At 40.4% G+C, this 20,850-nt stretch overlaps 1 protein-coding gene across 1 annotated transcript in view; it reads right to left on the bottom strand.

The window, feature by feature from the left end:
* Positions 1–3,465: 3,465 nt before the first annotated feature.
* The window catches only part of VIM (vimentin), a 28,085-nt gene continuing 10,700 nt past the window's right edge, over positions 3,466–20,850 (bottom strand). Inside the window, exons 3-9 of the mRNA XM_082257312.1 lie at positions 12,222–12,317; positions 10,709–10,870; positions 9,236–9,361; positions 6,741–6,961; positions 4,504–4,547; positions 4,234–4,316; positions 3,466–3,954 (exon numbers count right to left, since the gene is read on the bottom strand). Coding sequence (XP_082113438.1) covers positions 3,910–3,954; positions 4,234–4,316; positions 4,504–4,547; positions 6,741–6,961; positions 9,236–9,361; positions 10,709–10,870; positions 12,222–12,317 — 777 coding nt within the window. The 3' untranslated portion in view covers positions 3,466–3,909. The remainder of the gene's footprint in view (positions 3,955–4,233; positions 4,317–4,503; positions 4,548–6,740; positions 6,962–9,235; positions 9,362–10,708; positions 10,871–12,221; positions 12,318–20,850) is intronic.

The raw sequence follows: 20,850 nt of genomic DNA, 5'->3' as shown, positions 1-20,850 counted from the left end.
CCTGAATATTTCCCAACCCTATTTATTAGTTTCATTGCTTTCAAAATTCACAGGGATATAGAAAAAGGTGATGACATAAACACACATACATTCACATCACACACTCAGGTTGAACTGTAAGGGCTGGTGTCTACTTTAAATTCCCTGTTATTTGTATTCAAGTATGTTATCTGTTAAAGGGTTACCTGACTGTGGTCTTGGCTGAGCCCAGTTAACTCATGCAAAGAGACTAATTTTATTAGTTGAGAATCTTCATCTTCAAATATTGGGTGCAAAAGTCCCTGTTTGATGTGTTTTCACATGATTGGATATGATATATTGGCTATAATGTGATGTAGCACCCTACAGGTAGGTGCTAGGCAAATGTATAGCGGGCCTTGTCTGCCTAACAGCAGGGCCACGATTTCTTTTTGCCAGGGTGTCATGGCTTCCTAGTGTGCCTGCTGAGAGGGGAGTCTCCCCACTGGTCCCTGTGAGAGGCTTCCCATTGGGCAGTGGAAGAAACCCAATCAGGGGACACATTCAGGCTTGAAACTACCCCAGAAGGCAGATTATGCCACAAGGGATTCTGGGAGTGGGTATAAGTTTGTGGGAAGTGCGTGACTGGGTGTCTTTGGCCGGAGCAGAGTCCCAGGAGGGAGAGGACGGCTGTCTCTCCTCCTGTTTGAGAAAGAGGATGTCTTGGGTGCTGCCTGAGAATCCAGAGAGTGCTGAGTTTAGCTGAGGAGGATCCGGTGTGCCGAATATTAGCGGAGAGCAAGGGGGTCCAGTCCCAGGAAAACCTACACAGGTCATGAGTACTAAGGATTGCCCCTGGGGGTCTGCCTGAAGTGTTAGAGGGGACCACTCCGGAGAAGGTTCTAGGATCCAGATAGCTAGCTGTAAAGGGGGTACCTAGGTTGAGGACCCTGAAGTGACAGCGGGGGTACCTAGTCAGGGGACCCTGAAGAGTTAAAGGGGGCATCTGCAGTTTGGGCCCTGAAGAGACAGTGTGCAGTGTCTTAGTTGAGAGTTGCAGCCATACAGGAATTCATATCAATCTGCCTCAAGCCAGTGCAAGGCTGGAGGAAGAAGTCAGTGACTTTGCAGTGCAGCAGTGTTTGAAGCTCATTATTCTATAGTCCTGGATCTTCTGGACCCAAAGTCGGGGATCCAGCACTTCCTTCAAGTTACAGTGTGTGTTCTGAACGTCAGTGAGCGCTGGCTAGCGTAGGCTGGCGTCAAGACAGCGTTTCTGATAAAGTCCCAAGTTGTACTTAGTTGAGCCTAAAGGAGTATTCCACTCATTCCCTTCTCCCAACCCCCCGTAAATGCAAAAAAACAACAAAACAAAGATGCTGGAGTTGTCCATGTCTCAGTTCTCACACCAAGGGTCGCAGCTCACAAAGTAAAATGTGATTGAATGCAATGGACTACTGCACTATTGTTTTTAGTTTTGGTACCTCTCCTGATTATCTTGCAGTCCAAGTTGCCCATGCACCTATTATATTTAAGCAGTAAAGCGGATGCCAGTTGCTTTCACTGGTAAATAATTGTTCGTCTATGGACAATCTTATCCCATACAGACACCCCAGACACTGATTTTGGAGATCACCTTGAAAGGATTTTAATAATAATTAGTATGTTAGAGCAATAAAATCCTCTGGTGGCCGCATACACACTTTCAGTGTAGTTCCATGTAACCAAACTAACAGCATACAAAGAAAATTGGGGGAGGAGAGAAAACTTCACCCTAGAAAAGTGGTTACTTCCAGGGACTTTTTAGGCATATATCCAGACTGAGTGAAAAAGTTATATAGTTTATTAAAGCAATATAGTCATTATAAAGGTATGCTAATCACAAAGTGATAAAGTTGACAAATCAAACAAAAATATATGAAAAATCTGTCATATATTTTTTTGATTTGTTAACTTTTTCATTTTGTGATTAGCATACTTTTATAATGACTATATTGCTTGAATAAACTATATAAACTATATAACTCTTTTCACTCAGTCTGGCTATATTTGGCATATATTTGTTTGATTTGTCAACTTTTTCATTTTGTGATTAGCATACTTTTATAATGACTATATTGCTTGAATAAACTTTATATCTTTTTCACTCAGTCTGGCTATATGCCCAAATAGTCCCGGGAAGAACTCAACTTTCTAGGGTGAAGTTTTCTCTCTTTCTCCAATTTTCTTTGTACCTTGAAAGGATTTGTCTGGCTAGCTACTAATGTGGCCATAAGACAAGGCCAGGCACCGGGGGTGTCATGTCATTCCTATGTGAAATAAAAAACAAGAAGGTTGATAAAGGCGCTACCTATCAATAATTAAGTGCTAATAAAAATGGTGTACCAGACCAATAGTGAAACCAAAAATTGTATAATTATAAATATAAAGTGCACAAGTGACAAAGTAGGAACAAAAGATTGTCTAATTATAAATATAAAGTGCACAAGTGATGAAATTGTCCCACTCCACTGGGGAAGGTACTCAATGCTTGTCCTAAACCAGACAATGTACCATAAATAAATGAAGTGCAAAAGTGCAATAAATAGATAAACAAAACCGGTGATAAATTTTATTCCAAAACAGAAATAGTTTACAGTGCAGATTCAAGTGAGGGTATGGTGCTCACCGGAGTTCCCAAATTATATAATTGATATATAAAGGTGAAGATAAATAAATAAAAGATTCTTCCTAAAAGTGCTGAATGCAAAATAGTGAAGGAACTCCTGCACTTTATATTTATATTTATAATTAGACAATCTTTTGTTCCTACTTTGTCACTTGTGCACTTTATATTTATAATTATACAATTTTTGGTTTTACTATTGGTCTGGTACACCATTTTTATTAGCACTTCATTGATAGGTAGCGCCTTTAACAACCTTATTGTTTTTTATTTCACCTTTAAGCCTTAGGGGTTTGGTTGTTGGCAGCTTACACCTTATAAATACCCATCTTACATATATTTGTCCACAAATTCCATAGCGCTGGTCACCTTTGTTTTGTCATTCCTGTGTGTACCTTAAAGCCCAACTCAAGCTCAATGGTTTATTTTGTTTTTAAAAGAGTTAAAGACTCCGTTGGGTTTTTAATGCTGTTTGTATCCCTATTAGAGAGATTTTCACAAATTCCTCTCAGGACAGAGAGTGGTGGGAATTCTTTATTTTAGTAGTGCAGGCAAGAAATCAAACATCTAAAAATGTTTATATTGTTATCTGTGCCTTTCTTTACGAGTGACAACTTGGGAAAGAAAAACGCAGGGACGGAAGTGAGCAAAAATCTCTCGAATTGGACTCCAGACAAAGGAAACACCTGGGCACATGCATAATAGGTGCTAGGCTTATTATTATTGGTATCCACTATTGCTGTGAAAAGCTCATTTACCAAGCTGACTCTCTTTGGTAAGGTATCAAAGACCCCAGGTAAGGCATTAGACTTATCGTAATAAAAACAAACAGCAAAACACAGTTTATTTCTAAAGATTTATTAAAGCACTGAAAGGTTGCTTGGAAGTAAAAAGCTTTCTTGGGACTTTTTAAAAACAGTATTGCGGCACAACATATTGCTCTTATATTGTCTGTAAACTAGACCACTGTCATTCAGTATGGACTCTACTCTCTGGAAATCCAGTGGCTAATTACTCTATTTAGCAGGCCAAGCAGACCTGCGGGTCTCAAGGTGTGGTGAAACACGAGTCCCAGAATGCACTTCCAGCCAGAGGCATGCTGGGACATTAAGTTTCCCCACAGCTGGAGAGTATGAAATCCGCCAACCTCATTTCTATAGGAGGTCTATCTCCTGCTCTTGAATTATCAGCATAAGGCACTTGAAAGCTGGTTTTCTTCAAGGTTGAAACACAAGGGACAAGAAAATGTTGCTGGTCAAGGTTTTCTAGGGTTCAAAAGGACGTCTTCAGTCCTCGTAGTCATCGTGGTGCTGGGAGCTCTCGTTAATGACCTGCCAAAATAAATTTGTATTATTAATTTGTATTTTGTGAGAGATCGTGTAGTGTTTCTAACTTTATCTCTACTCAAGGTTGAGGCTCGCCACCTTTTATTACCGGCCTCAGCCCCAAAGTTTATAGATGTTATAAACCTTGAAATGTACTTGTAGTTTAGATTGAGGGTCGGAAAGGCCACTGCTCTTGTTTTTGATCAGTTATGAGGGATCTAGGATATCTTGGATGGGTGAGTTGAATTTTTAACAGTAGTCCAATGCTACATTACCAGCACCTACCTGTCCATCTCTAGTCTCCACTGTCTTGATCAGAAGTGATCTTTTGGAATGGCTCTCTACTGGGTGAGAGTCAAGGTTTGTTTCTGAAAAAAAAAAAATTATAATTTTAGAAAAATACATATAAACCAACACAACCACCTACAGCTGCCTGAACTCAGATGTTGGTTTGTGGCCTTGTGCCCTTGAGGAATCCCTCTCCTTGAAGCACCCTGACCCTCTCTTTTATACTCTGATTTACAGATGTGTGAATAAATAAAAATAACTATTTACCTCTCAAGCTCATGGTGGAGAAGGAAGAGACTGGAATGGTAATTCTGAAAACAAAAAGAGAAATTTCATTTAAATTAATCCATTAATCCAACAACCATGGCCATTATCCCAGTAATAAAGACTATATATATATATATATATATATATATATATATATATATATATATATAGATATCTATATATATATATATATATATATATATATATCTATATATATATCTATATGTATATATATATATATATATATATATATATATATATAAAATAATGCTTATAAGCTGTGCAAAATCTGGTGCAGCTCTGCATAGAAACCAATGAACTTCCAGGATTTTTGTCAAAGCTTAATTGAACAAGCTGAAGTTAGAAGCTAATTGGCTAACATGCACAGCTGTACCAGATTTTACACTCTACAGTTTTAGCAAATGAACCCCATTGTTTCATACATGACACTTTTCCCTATATTTTTCTACTTCAGTGTGCCAAGCAGGATTGCCCGTACAGCCTGCAGTGATAAGCTCCTCCCCACTACAGCAAAACCCCTCCTCCAAGCAACATGCTTTCAAAAACATAATAGCTACTTCCCCTATAGCATTGCATCACATAGAGCAAATGATTCCCACATTCCCTTCTCTTATTCCACAATCTCCCCCTTGCATCATGCTCTTGAAAGCGGTATAGCTCCTCCCTTGAGCAACATTATCTTGCAAATAGCATAGTCCTTCCCCTTGCAGCTTTCTGTTACACACAGAACGGCTACTCCCACCCCTCCAACCCCCCACCCCCACACAACATTTCCTCACACAGGGTCAAACCTTCCACTGATATTCTCCTAAAAACGGCATAATTTCTCTCTCTGCAGCATTTTCCCACACACAGCAACCCTCCTCTAATGTGCAATTTTCTCTTAAGCATAACAAAGCTGCTCCTGAAGGCAACAATCCGAACAGCATAACCCACAGGTGTCAAACTGGTGACCCTCTAGCTGTGTTAGACTACAAATCCCAAGAGGCATTGCAAGGCTGACACATAACCCCTCCTTGCTGGTGCAACATTCTCCCTTCCCCTACTGCCACCACAGCATTGGTCCTCCACTCTGCAGTATCCTTTATCACACAGCATAGCCCCTCCCTTGCTTAGAAAACACAGCATAGCTCCTCCCCTGCTTAGAAAACACAGCATAGCTCCTCCGCCATGCAACTTTCTCTCATAGGCAGCATAGATCTTTCACCTTACAGCATCCTCCCTCACATTACTCCTCCACTAAGCAGCACCTAAAGTGGAACTAAACCCTCCTCTAATTTACAGCCAATGAAGCTGCCATCTTAGCGTCTGGTTGATCTGTAGTTGCCTTGGCGCTGCACATGTGATCAGTTAAAGTTACATCTCTAAAGTTAGTCTGGCTGAAATAAGACACAAGTCTATCTAGTTCAACCAACATAGGAATATTTTTATATATATATATATATATATATATATATATATATATATATATTTACACACACACACACAATCTTATACGCAATCCTATACCCACAGTGGATCCAGAGGAAGGCAAAATAAACCCCAATAAAGCATGATCTAATTTGCTCCAGCAGGGGAAAAAAAACTTCCTGAAGAACTTCCAAGAGGCAATCAGATATTCCCTGGATCAACTTTATCTATAAGTATTAGTGTCCAGTTATATTATGTGTATATAGGAAAGGATCCAGGCCTTTCTTAAAACAATCTACTGAGCTGGCCAGAACCAGCTCTCGAGGGACTCTATTCCATATTTTCACAGCTCTTACTGTGAAGAAACCTTTCCATATTTGGAGATGAAATCTCTTTTCCTCCAGACATAAAGAATGCCCCCTTGTCCTCTGTGATAACCCTAAAAATAATAACCCAACATCAGGTTCACTATATGGACTTCTTATGTATTTGCAAACGTTGATCATATCCCCCTAATTTCCTCTTCTCAAGAGAGAATAAATTCAGTTCCTCTAATCTTTCCTCATAGCTGGCCTCCTCCCTGCCTCTTATCAGTTTGGTTGCCCTTCTCTGCACTTTCTCCAGTTCCTCAATATCCATCTTCTGAATTGGTGCCCAAAACTGAACTGCATATTTGAGATAAGGTCTTTAAAAAAAAAAAAAACTGTAAAGTTGAAAAAGACTGATTTAATATTGTTATTTTATGGCACTGCAATAGAAATGCCAAATTGCATGTTTGATACCCAGAACCGTGCTGCTTCTCTTACCTGCTCTCTTCTCCTTCCAGCAGTTTCCTGTAAGTGGCGATCTCGATATCAAGAGCCATCTTTACATTGAGCAGATCCTGGTACTCGCGCAGGTGGCGGGCCATCTCCTCCTTCATGTTCTGGATCTCATCCTGGAGGCGATTAATAGTGTCCTGGTAGTTAGCAGCTTCAAGGGCGAAGTTCTCTTCCATCTCGCGCATCTGGCGCTCGTAAGACTCGTTCTGCAGGACAGGACAAGTTACTTGTAGATAGCAAAAATGTTCAGGATACAAGAGTAATATAACCAGCAATGAAAGTCAAATGATACAAAAAATGTATGACTATATTGCCCTCAGTCTTGCATATGGTAGGAAGCCTTTGTATGGGATTCAGTTATACAGAAAGCAAAAGATGGCAACAATTACTGATAAATTATCATAAAAGCTTTTGGCTGCATCACATGACCTTCCTTTGCATGGCCAAATGGAGTGGTGAGGAGTGAAGTGAAGGTAAAAATAGGCATCTGCGGGGGCTTCTATTAAAGTGCAAGGACGAAACACAGGTTCACTCTAAGGTTAGCCTGGTAAAAGGAAAAAGTGAAAAGGAGCCTACAGATCTACTTGCTGGATCAAAATAGGAAATATGAAATATTTATATTTTTATATTTATAAAAAAATATTTCATATTTGTCTAAAAAAAAAAAGTAAAAATTACATTTCTTAACAAATTATAATATCAAGAATATATGCAAAACATTATGGGGTCTATTAATGAACCACTTAAAGTGATTGTAAAGGTTAGGTTTTTTTTTTTTTAATGCCAAACATGTTATACTAACCTGCTCTGTGCAAGGGTTTGTAAACATCCATTGTGACAGTAATAGACAGTGACAGGTACTGTTTTTGGAGGGATCTGGGGTCTAAAAGACACCAAATCCCTCCTTTGCACTTTTTTTTTATAAATCTGTTTAATATTTTGCATACATCAAATCATACCATACATATTCACATAAATGGTAACAATGACAATAACAACAACACAAAAAAAAAATTGGATAAATAAAAAAAAATAAATAAATTTAATTTATACATCCTTTCTTCCTTCCCCCATGCATAATCCACCATAAGGATCCTTTCAATATTATCCACAAATAAAATTCCCCAACTCCTACTCAATGCCTGACTACTTCCTCCTTTGGACTTTAAAGTAGTATTCAAAATGCCAACATTGGTGTTTTTGAATACTGTCATTTTTTTTATAACGCCGCCATTGGCAGCCAAGTAAAACGGAAGTGACGTTGTGGCGTTGCTTCCAATTTACTACATCGGAGACCCAATCAAAGCCGAATCTGGCCTAATTCAGGACTCCAGCCAGCCGGCGGATGTGTCAGCTGGTGGCTCGGGTCTCCTGGTAGGACAGGAGACCCGGGGGGGAGTGGCGGAAGGCGAGGAACAACCCCTCCCGCTACTTGTGATAACAGGCAAGCGGCTGCTGAGACGCATCAGTAGTTATCACTAGAAAGCCGACCGCCGGCTCTAAAAAACAGTAACGTGGTGATGCCTCTAGCTGCAGGCAGCACCCTGGTACAACAACTTCCTCAAATCAATGTACAGGTACGTCCGTTTGCGGGAAGTGGATAAAAAAAAAAAATGACTGTACAAATGCCACAGTATCTTCACAGGCATCCCCCTAATATGTCTAATATGTTTATTTCCTATGATTGTCAGCCCCATGTAAAGGCCATAATGTGGCACTTTCCAGAAATACCTCAATTAGGAACATACTGCATTATGGACACTAGATAGAGCTGACGATCATAAAAAATAAACATATTAGATATATTAGGGGGATTGATTGTGACTGCTGTGACATTCATACAGCATTTTTTTTCAAAAATAGATCCCTATTTATTAAACATCATTGCATTATTGTATAGTCTTTTCAAAGTGTTTTTTTTTAAACAGACGTCAGCCTTATGTATATCATCCTAATAATGCATGTTAATATTATAAAGCCCTTGTTTCTAGGTTTAGTTTGTAATTTTATATGTACAGGGGGGCAGTCATATTTGTTTATTAAATACTCTGATTCCTGCTTTGGAGTGCTATGTAATAGCTGTGCTTTTCTGCTCCTTCTGACAATGCAAGTCTATGAGCCAGATGACGCCTTGAAACCAATCCCTGTGTGGTTGGTATGGCATCTCAATTATTGCTAAAGAAGGAGATTCCACTAAACCAGTGAGAGCTCCTCCTAGTGGCTAAACTACAGGTTTCTTTATTTAAATCTAACCAGGGACAGGGACTTCTTTCCCAGCATTTCTCGCGGGTACGGCAGCCCATTCAAATTACTGGGCTGCTGTACCCATGATGTGCGTGCACAAACGCACACGCATGAGTGTGAATCTGCACTAATACATCATTAAAATTATATTTTGTTAAAATAAAAAAAAAGCCTTATGCCCCCGCCCCATACACACTGTAAAGTATACCCAAGGAGATTTTTTTTGTTTTACTTACAGATCCTTTCATTGCGTCCACCTCACAGGTGAGAGACTGGATCTGCCGGCGGTAATCATTGGTCTCTTGCTTAGCCTGGCGCAAGGCTTCAGTGTTGCGGTTAGCAGCTTCAGACAGATCAGCAAACTGGAAAACACAAAAGTAATGACTTAACATTTGTAGTGACAGTCTACAAAGAGATACACCAATTTGTGGTATACACCAAAGTCTATCCATCAATCAGATCAGGACAAGAAGTGACTACATCAGCAGCAAACCGTTTTAACCCCTTCCTGATTGCTGCAGCCCCTGGGTCTTAAGGCAGCGAGAGGGAGTGGGACAGATTTCCCAATCATGTGACCACTGTGATTGGCTGTCATAGTGGTTACATGATTGGACGCCAAAACACACTGGCAAGAAGGGTGGACCTTAATGCCCACATTCTGCACATATGCAGTGCATGGGACCCACTGCATGCTCCCAGCATTGTAACCTCAGCCACCATGGTTACATATGTGCAGAGTATAGGCATTAGGGCTACCCTCCTTGACGCCCTACATAGGGGTTTATGGCAAAGGATCGAGCAACCCTTTCCTTTTTTATTGTTCTAGAAACTGCTGCGAAATTTGAACTATACAGTGTACACAACTTACCACTGTATAATCAGTCAGCAAAAGCTCTGCTCCGGTCTACCCTCATTGAATCGGTTATTCCCTAATTGAATGCCATCATCTTGCCCCATAGAGGAGGTGAAGGCAGACTGTCAATGACACCTTTTCGGTAACAATCACAAGTCACTGGTTTCTGTTCGTCAGTGGCCAGGTTGGGTGGAGGAGTGGTTAGAGATGGAGGTGAGGGTTTAGCTACTGACTTTTGACAACAAGTCCAAATTTGCATATCATCACCAGCAAAGTTTATTCTGCTAAGGGTGTACATTTTTGGAAAAGAAGGAGTACGTTTATAGCAGCTAATGGAGCAGATGCTGAGTGCACAACTCAGAGGCTCTGAGGAAGAGGCTAAGCCTTGAAACGCGTAAGCCTTCACGACTTCAGGGGACGGCTCACCCTTGGATCTCTATGCTGAGGACTGCGTTCCTTGTGTGATATGCTTTTATCAAGAACTCGTTTGTGAGTATTTTTAAGTTTCTTTTTAATAAACCTTTTAATGGATAATGCACTAGGCCGGTGCGCCCCTGTGTTTGCTTGTTGTTTTCACTATCTTTACATGCATGGTGAGTGGAACGGATCACATTAATCTTGCTTGTTTCCCTTGGCTGAGCCTGGGGTAAAGTTAGCTACACACCTCACTGAGTTACCCAAACCCACAAGTATACCAGCCCAGCCATGTTCAGTTTTTGGCCCCTTCTGTCAAAGGTCCTGAATAGTCCTGCTAGGTTTGGGATTTTTGGCCAGTATACTAAAAATCGAAGTCATGTTTCAGAAAAAAGGAAAGTCAAAATATGTTCTGCTGCTGTCTTCAGTCTCATTGCTGTACCTTAGACTTGTACCATTCCTCGGCATCTTGCAGGTTCTTAGAAGCAACGTTCTCGTACTGTTGACGGACATCGCGCAGGGCTGCTGTGAGGTCGGGCTTGGCCACATCCATGTCTATCTGTACATGTTGCTCTTGGAGTTGAGCTTGAAGTTCACGGATTTCCTGGAAACGAGAAGATGAACAATTTCGTAATGCTTGACTGAAATAGAACATGCAGTAGAAACACTGCTATCTGGTAAACTACAGCAATCCATCATATATTAAAGTGGCTGTAAACCCTTGCATATACCCACGGAAGTGACAAGCACATGTGATACACAGAAATGAAACATAAGTTGTACCTATTTATCTGCAGCCATCTCTCCTCTACAGCCTCCTAAAGCACACATTTTAAACAGAACATCTGAGCTCCAGAAGGCAGGGGGTGGGGATCTGATGCAACACACTACAGAGCATAGAGCACAGAGGTAAGTGTAATCTGAGACCTGAGTAGAGGGAATGGATACACACCCCTCTACAAAGTCTTATAAGGAAACATGCATAGCTGAGTTCAGGGATGGTAAAGTACTGGATTCAGACCCCTTTAGACTGTTATATAGGAGCATTTAGATGTACTTTAAAAAGTGCATCTCTAATCAACACACCCAACTTGCAATAGATTGAGCTACCTCCTGCCTTTGTCCTGTTACATGTCTATCCCCAGCCCCATGGATGCTATTAAAGTTGTAAGGACAGACCAAGCTGTGACCAGATCTATGGATAGACTAATCAATGGAGAGGCTTAGTGGTTCTAACACCCTAAGCCCAGGTCTCCACAGCCTGCTAAAAATACCTGGATAAAGCCTAAAGCTGGCTATACGTTGGTAGATTTTACGAAACATGTTAGCAGTATATTCAATAATGCCAACAGAGACTTGACAAACGTCTTTCAAAGGTACTTCAAAATTGTGTTTGCTTTCAATATTCGATTTTGGTATGAATGCATCCCAAATCACATACACTTTTAAACATTTTTTTTTAGTAAAATTTTCCATCCTGCTCCTCTGAATTAGAACGAAGTTTGCATAAACAAAAATTTTCAAACACAAGTCTACTAGTGTATGGTCAACTTTAGGCCGAGCCAAGGTCTAATCTATTATTTCCCAAAGAGCTACTGACATAACTAACTTGCTAAAATCACTAATCCCTATTAATAGAATAAGGTGCACCCTTCTGAGTACTGCCTTAGTCCCACAATTTGGGTGTAAGAATAGAGTGAGGAGTCACTACTGGGCATATGTCAGTCTGAGGCAAGATTATTCAAGTTAGTCTTCTACTACCCATCTAAAACCGGTTTTAATGTTTACATTTTGGTTGAATTATTAGTGTCTATTACATTAATACATATTTTTGAGGGAATATAAGAGCTTATAAAATGATGATGAAATACTGATCTTGTTTGAGATATAGGATCTTTTATCATCTTAAGATCTAAAAAAATTAACAGAGCAACATAAATGGAAGACAAACTCACCTCATCATGTAACTTCTTCAGGAAGATGATCTCCTCCTGGAGGGATTCCAGTTTGCGCTCCAAGTCGACACGTGCCAGAGATGCATTATCAACATCCTGTGGGCAAAGTGGAACAGTGGTATCAGTTTATTGTAGTAACATACATGCATTTATACACCACATCAACCATTGTGTTTAGGTAATAATAATTAAAATGAATATTATATGAATATTACTCTGAAAAGGACTCATTTATCAAGGGCGTATGAATCATGTGAAATTCCCACTTTTTTTTTTTGAGCGTGAGGCATTGGTTCTAATTTAATAAAGTAGAGTAGACTATACACTTAGTGAATCTTCCCAACTTTTTTCTACGGAGAACCTTTCAGTTGTTAAAATATCCTAATGGCACTCCCCCTATCTCCATTATGTTCCAGTGTTGCAACTTCTGCCAGCCTCTTCAGCATTAAAAACTTAGAGTGGAAGATGCCCGTGTTCTCCATGCACTGTGGTGCTTTCTTCCGACCCCTACATCACTAAAGGACTCAGCACTGATGAAGGGGTCAGAGGATGGAGCCATAATTCATGGTGGGGAACACAAGTATCCAACACTCCTGGAAATATCAAATGCTTATGTAGTAGGCTGTAACACCTGAATGGAGGAAGGTAGGAGACATGAAGCTCCAGAGAGTATGCCCCCTCTTCTATTGCTGGGAAGTGCCATTTGAATTTTATTAACGATTGACATTGTTTCTTTAACAAGGTGAAGCTTACTGTGCACCATGAGCAAGGGGGATTAAAAACCAAGATTTTTCTTGTAAATTATTGTAATAATAAAGTGAACACCGCTCCATATTGGCTCAGGGAACATTTACTTTGCTAAGCAAACAGTCTTTATTCCTTTAGTAAATCAAAACCAAAAGGCAGGAGCACCGACAGTTCCAACCGTTAAGTAGCACCAACAGTTAAGGACACATTGAAAACTGAGGCCTATGTCAGTGAGGGTTCTTATTTATCAAGGACATGGTATAAGCTAGTATTAGTAAGTCATATTCAGCTGGACTTGTTCTGTTTTACTGAAGACATATCGTAGCTTCTCTAAGCCAATGAAATAGTGACTTTTCCATCAAGACCAACAGCACAACTATTAGTCGCTTTGCTCATACCAGGTTCCACATCTAACCACTTTCTAATTCTTGCTGGAACATACACAAAATACTCCCCTTCTTAACCAATGAAGCCACCAAGCTACTAATTCACTCCCTTGTTATCTCTCACTTCAATTATTTCACCGCCTTCCTTTTTGGCTTACCTCTAAACAAGCTAACCCTCTCTTCAATCTATGATAAATGCTGCTGATGTACCTTACAAACCCATCAGTGTCTGCCAATCCTTTCAATGTCCTCCATTCGCCAAAAGAGAAAAATTCAAAATACGAACAATATACAAGGCCACCCACAGCTCTTCCAAGAGCTACATCCCCAAGTTAATCTCAAAATATCACTGACACCATCCTGCCTGCTCCTCCCAAGACCTCCTGCTCTCCAGCCCCCTTCATCATCTCCTTCCATTCTTGCTTACAGAACCTCTTCAGAGCCTCTCTCATCCTATGGAACTCTGTACATCTATCTCTTAAGCTGGCCATACACTAGCTGAAAAATTGTCCGTGTGCGGTTTCGAAAGCCGAATGATGTTTCGGAAGGGCAAAAGATACTACTATCATGTAGCGATCCAATTTCGAAAGATAAACGTTCAATGGACATAAATTAACCGGTTTATCGTTCAATTTTGTTAAATTAGAAGAGAAATGACGACATAAAAGTGACCGCTAGACGTCCCTTCCGGGTTATCCTTGCTTGGAGTACCGTACGTTCGTTGTGTGTACAGATTCTTCTTTCCTGATTCGTTTGCTTATTCAATCAGTATGGATCATGTGGATGAGAGTACCATTGCGTGTCTTTACTTTATTACTTTTCAAAACTCAATTTGTATATGACTGCAGTTCATGGCAGACTCAAGTGTACTATGTGTCCTGCTAGCTGAATGTGTATGTTGTTCATTTGTTTACTTCTAGGTTAAAGGTTTTTGCACATGCCCCCCAAAAATCGTACGATTTTTCCAGAGCGAGGAAGCCACTAAACTTCAGAATTTTGTTCATTCAGGAAAAATATTTCTAAATTCTTAAACGATTTTCGTGGCCGAAAAGTTGAAAGAGATTATGGATCGTCATCCACTAACTAGAAGAATTTCGGCCGAACGTTCTTAACATTAGAATTTCGCCCGATTTTTCTGCTAGTGTATGGCCAGCATTATTCTGTCTGCTTTTAGGTGATCCATGCAAGCTCATCTCTTCAGGGAAGCCATATTTTCCACCTAACAACTAGAACTTTAATTCTCAAATAAACCATCTCCCACATATTTATTACCTTTTGTATCACTTCCCCTTTCCTTTTAGATCAGAGGTCTCCAAACTTTCTAGACAAAGGCCAGTTTATTGTCCTTAAGAGCTTAGACAATGACCCATAATTGGTTTTAGTGGGAGTAATATTGCCCGATTGTTGGTATTAGTACAAGGAATAAAGCCCTTTTGTTGGTATCAGTGGGAATAATAGTACCCTACTGTTGGTATAAGTGGGAATAATAGTGCCCTATTGTTGGTATCAGTGTTAATAATAGTGCCCCATTGTTGGTATCAGTGGGAATAATAGTGCCCTATTGTTGGTATCAGTGGGAATAATAGTGCCCCATTGTTGGTATCAGTGGGAATAATAGTGCCCCATTGTTGATATCAGTGGGAATAATAGTGCCCTATTGTTGGTATAAGTGGGAATAATAGTGCCCTATTGTTGGTATCAGTGGGAATAATAGTGCCCCATTGTTGGTATCAGTGGGAATAATAGTGCCCTATTGTTGGTATCAGTGGGAATAATAGTGCCCTATTGTTGGTATCAGTGGGAATAATAGTGCCCCATTGTTGGTATCAGTGGGAATAATAGTGCCCTATTGTTGGTATCAGTGGGAATAATAGTGCCCCATTGTTGGTATCAGTGGGAATAATAGTGCCCCATTGTTGATATCAGTGGGAATAATAGTGCCCTATTGTTGATATCAGTGGGAATAATAGTGCCCCATTGTTGGTATCAGTGGGAATAATAGTGCCCCATTGTTGATATCAGTGGGAATAATAGTGCCCTATTGTTGATATCAGTGGGAATAATAGTGCCCCATTGTTGGTATCAGTGGGAATAATAGTGCCCTATTGTTGGTATCAGTGGGAATAATAGTGCCCCATTGTTGGTATCAGTGGGAATAATAGTGCCCTTTTGTTGGCATCAGTCGGAGGAATAGTGCCCCATCAATGGTGTCTGTGAGAGGAAAAGTGGCCACCACTGATATTATTGGGAGGAACGGTGCCCCATAATTGGTGTCAGTTGTGGATGGAATAGTGCCTCAAGGGCCACATAGCGGGAAGCAAAGGGCCACTCCCGCCACCAATGCCACAGTTTGGAGACCAATGTTTTAGATTGTAATCTCAGAAACAGGGTCATACTAACCCTCTTGTATTTAATTAAATTGTATTGTACCTGTATTGTCTCCCTTTATTTTGTAAAATAGAGTGCAAATTGCAGGCACTACATAAATGCTATATAATAACAATGCGACTATCTACTACTAGTGAGGCCCGCTATACAATCAATGGCAGTGACTCCCTTCTTTGACTACACTGCAAGATTTCTGTACTGAGTTTGTGGTTTAGCAATTTAAAGCATTTAGTAACTGTAAAAGACCGAGCAAAATAAGAAACAGCTGATCATTGTGCATGTGACTGGGACCTCCATGAATGCCTCATATATTCACTTTACATAAGAAAGGGCATGGCACAAAGAGTGCTGTGTTCAGGAAGAACAGTGGGTGCAAAACATGTCAGCAGCTAATCCAGCATTGTGTCCCTGGCCGCTCTTCCCACAATAGAACTCAGTGTCAGAAATCAATAATGAAGATCTATTTAATAAGTACAAAATAATACGCATGTGCAAAGCATAGACTAGGTTTGCAGAAAATGATAAATGAGGAAGTCATAAAGGATATCGAAAGAAGGGTCAGTAAAGCAGAACTTTCTCTTTTTCAGTCACTATTAGATTGTAAGCTCCTTGGGCAGGGTCCTTCTAACTATCTTGTCTTGAATTGTACTGTAACTGTACTGCCACCCTTTTTATTGTAATGTGCTGTGAAACTGTTGGCACTATATAAATCCTGGATAGGAATAATCCAAATAGCAATATTAATAATAATCATAAAAAAATTATTTGGGTTCTATTGGGTACCACTAGGTGAAGGGGAACTCATTTTTGTGATTTTTCTTATATAATAATATATATATATATATATATATATATATATATATATATATATATACATATATATATATATATATATATATATATATATATATATATAATATAATAATATATTATATATATATATATATTATATATATATATATATAATATATTATTATATAAGAAAAATCACAAAAATTAATTCCCCTTCACCTATTGGTACCCAATAGAACCCAAATAATTGGGAAAAAGGGCATCAATTTTATTTGGGTACAGCGTTGCACGACAGCGCAATTGTCCAGTTAAAGTAACGCGGGGAGGATTTGGAGTGGGGGGGGGGGAGAGAATGTGTAATCTAATGGGTAGAGGATTTGTGCTAGGAGGGGTGACTTTTTTAGGGAGGGGCATTTGTGTTTGGGGGATGAGGGGGCAAAGAATTGTGCTGAGAGGGGGGATTTCAGCAGGGGGCAGATTTGTACTGGGGGAATGTGTGCTTAGGGGGTAAAGCATGCAGATTAGTGCCCAATTCCTTTTTTTTTCCGGGGAGGATTTTCACTGGCACATATTGCTCATGCAGTACATCTAAAGCGGAGGTGGGGGTACTTGCAGTTTGGCATGTTTGCCCTGGGCAACTGACCTTATCGGCACTACTATAAATGACTACCGGCACTACTCAGCGGGAGTGATTGGATGGGGCAATCAGTTATTTTTTTTCAGGTGCAATCATGTCAGTCAGCAATAGGTGTTATGAGGGGGGTAGGGGACAGCTTTAAGAGTGAACCTGGGTTCACACTATTGCAAACACAGACATCGCATGCGATTTCTGTGCGATGCAAATTCAGGCATACAGTTTGTACGGCGGAACTCCCATCACAATCACACGCAAATGGTGCAGGAACCTTTTTTTTCCTGCACTGGAATCAGATCACACCCATGCGATCCGATTCCTGCCCGAATTCGCACTGCGATCTGTTAACCAATCTGGGGGTGTCATTACCTTTGTATTGACACCCGCATCGGTTCGCAGAGGACAGTGTGAACTGCCTGCGGGGGAGATGCAATGCGGGACCCGCACTAGAATCACACTGGTTCCCGCATTGCAGTAGTGTGAACCCAGGCTTAAGGTTAAAGATCATTTTAAGAGTTGGGGTTAAGTTGGCATTCCATATTAAGACCCAGTGAAAGAGCTGCCAGTAGGGGGGAGAAAAGGGTTCATTTTTCGGTTGTTCTTTATTACAGTGTTCACTATTCAAGAAAAATGATGATCTAATTACTGTAATAAAAGCAATATGTTGTTTTAAAGGTAAAAGTGTTAAAGTGTATTTCATGGAGGAGGCCAGCAGATTTTTAGCCTAGGGATTGCTACTGATTGCAAATAAATACACAGCATTTCTACTGGGAATTCCTGCAGAAAAAAGTAATTTGACCTGGTGGGATGGCGGAGGGGGGGAACAGCTGCACCGGGTGCGTCCAGCTGCCACATCAGCTCTCTCCAGATTGCACAACTTCATATTTTCTTCATCCACAGAAACGGCAGATTCTGAAGATTACGTAATGCAGAGCAGCCTCCTCCCTTACACTCACAAAGTCGATGATCAGTAGGAAGAGGCTGAGCATTGGGCACAGTATAAGAAGTATACTGTGTGCTGGAACTGTAAATGGTGGCGAATCAGAAATCACATTCTCATGGCCTGCCAACTGATTTCTGGAGGTACTACTGCTGTATGTACTGTGCTATTCAACCAGGGATACATTCAAGCAAAACTCAAGTTAAAAACAAGATAGAAAAAAAAAGTGAATAGCCCAATAAAAGATAAAGTAACCCCAGCTTTCGCTGCTATATTCAGCTTCAATTCAGGGATTTCCCTTGCAATACTTGTTTTCTGCCACTAGATGTCCTCAGTCTGGCGGCCAACATCATTCAACCGACTTCTGCTGAGCCCACCTGCATTGACCTGTAGCTTGTTACTGGACAGTGATAACCTCATCTCTCTGCTCTCCCCTCCTATCAGCACACTTCTTGTCAACAGTCCCGAACTGATTGGCTTCTTGTGCTGCTTCTTTTTCTCACCCTCCAGCCCTGTTGTACAGGGCTTGCAAAAGGCTGATACCATGTAAAATTCAGGCACTTAGCCCCTGTTCACATTGGAGCGACAAATCACATTACAAGTTGCAGCCTAGTGTTGGCAATGGCACTGTTCAAATCGGTGCAATGGCGACTTTGCGGTGCCGCAATGATTTGCAATCAATTGTATAAAGTCGATTGAAAAGAAGCATGGCTCCCCTTTTAGGGACTTTTTCCCTAGTTACCTGTCATGGCTGGTATTGGAGATGGAAGTGAGGGGAAATCTCTCCAACAGGGATACAGACATTAAAAAAGGGAGGGGGGGGGGGGGTACGGTATCCCTTCCCTACTTTATCCAAAACCTACAAAGTTGGAGTTTGAAAGTCACTGTATATACAGGTCAGGTATATATTTACCTGCTTTTCCTGCAACTGGACAGCAGATATGCAAACTCTGCCCCCAACACCCTCCCAAACTATGCACATGTGGAAAAATCCTTTGCACGGCATATATGGAGCATAATGCACACAGCTGTGCTTTTGTTCTGGTTCATGTCTTCATATCTATTTATTGATTTTTAGACATTTTTACATCTCAGCACTGCTGATCTCCTCCAGCCTCTTTGCAGTCACTTCTTGCCTACATGCAGGAGCTTCATACCCCTGCTCTGGGCCGGCTTCCTGACAGTGACAACAGTGGTCTATACTTTCACATTGTGTGTCAGCACGGCCACTTGCAGCCCCCTACCATAAGCGTCTGTGACAGGGTGACCACGCAGGACAACAAGCCGGTGAATGTTGTCACCCCATAATAAGAAGTGCCTAAATATGGAACATTGCCAGGTACTAGTTTAATAAAAGCTGCAGATTTAAAAGTGTTGGAGATTACTTTTGAAATTACAAAAAGAGTATGTACTGTACATCCAAAACCTTTTTTTTTTTTTTTTTTTTTTAGTTTTTTTTTAGTTTTGGTGTATGGAAGCCTTAAAAACCAAGCCAGTTTTTTTTTTTTTTTTTATGTCTGTGTACCACTTGGGAAGATCCCTTTCACTTCCTGTCTTAGGCATTGGTGCGACATGCGCTCCAACTTTGGAGCGCATGTCGCATCAGAAGTCGCACCCCATTCAGTGTAATGGAACTGTTCTAATAGGAGTGACTTGAGAAAAAGGTTCCTGCACTACTTTTGGTGCGACTTCAGCAGAACTTTTCAAGAAGTCGTATGCAAGTCGTGCCAAGGTCGCACTGGGATTCGGCTTCAAAGTCGCTTTATAGGCATTGCATTGTGAACCGGGGCTTTCAGGTGCATTAGGAAACAAGTGGTAATCTCTCAAAGTGAAGTCAATTCCCTGCTTAGACAGCTGACCTGGAAACAAGTGTCCCTGTTAGAACATTTCCCCTCACCTCTTGTTCTGGGGCCCACTTTAAAATTTTGGATTTCCCCTCATTTTCTATTTCAAATAGAGGGGTGAATCTCCCCAATGGGCACATAAAACAATAAAAACTGTACAAATAGTCTAAACTTTTCCCACATTATTTAAAAAAAAAAAAAAAAAAAAAAAGGATACACTTTAATGCTTATGGGAATTGGATTTACGCATGCTATAAAGTAAAAAAAAAAAAATGAATAAAAAAAATAATAATTTTAAAGCATATCTATATTTAAAATATATATCTATAATTAAAAAGTAATAAAAACACAGGATCGGAACCCTCCAGTCATTCTTAAAATAATTAAATGACATCGTCCTCTTTACATCTTTGTACACAATACAATACTGCCAGAGACAAATGGAATTGCACTACAAAGAAATCTATTCTTCCCAGCTATTGCACTTGGTATAATTCCTGAATTTGCATTCCACGGTGGAAGCGTGAGAACGCAGCAGTGCTTGTCAGGAGAGGAAACAGATGAGGAATCGCTCCCGTCTCTCTCCCTCTCTCAGGATCTCTTTGCGGAGCTACTTTTGTGAGGCTCTGTGCTGGGAATCTCCTTTGTCTGGTGGAACGGCCATGGGGTTGGGTCAGAGTCCTGTAAACCATTGAAGGACACACAAGTGGCCCTCTATTGTGCTTTATTCTGACAAAGCCATAAACTAAACATATGAGGGTCATGCACTCTTAGAAATCAGATTTCTGCATTTGTCTTTTAGGTACAACTGCTTTGCAGACTTGGAATAACAACTTGTGACTGTTACATGTGCTCTGAGCAATATCGAAAAGGAAGATGTTTTCTGCTTTTAAATAAT

The sequence above is a fragment of the Pelophylax lessonae genome (genome assembly GCF_965119305.1).
Source record: "Pelophylax lessonae genome assembly, chromosome: 5".
Taxonomy (NCBI): Eukaryota; Metazoa; Chordata; class Amphibia; order Anura; family Ranidae; genus Pelophylax; species Pelophylax lessonae.
The sequence above is the reverse complement of the archived record's forward strand: the minus strand, read 5'-3'. Positions and strand labels throughout refer to the sequence as shown.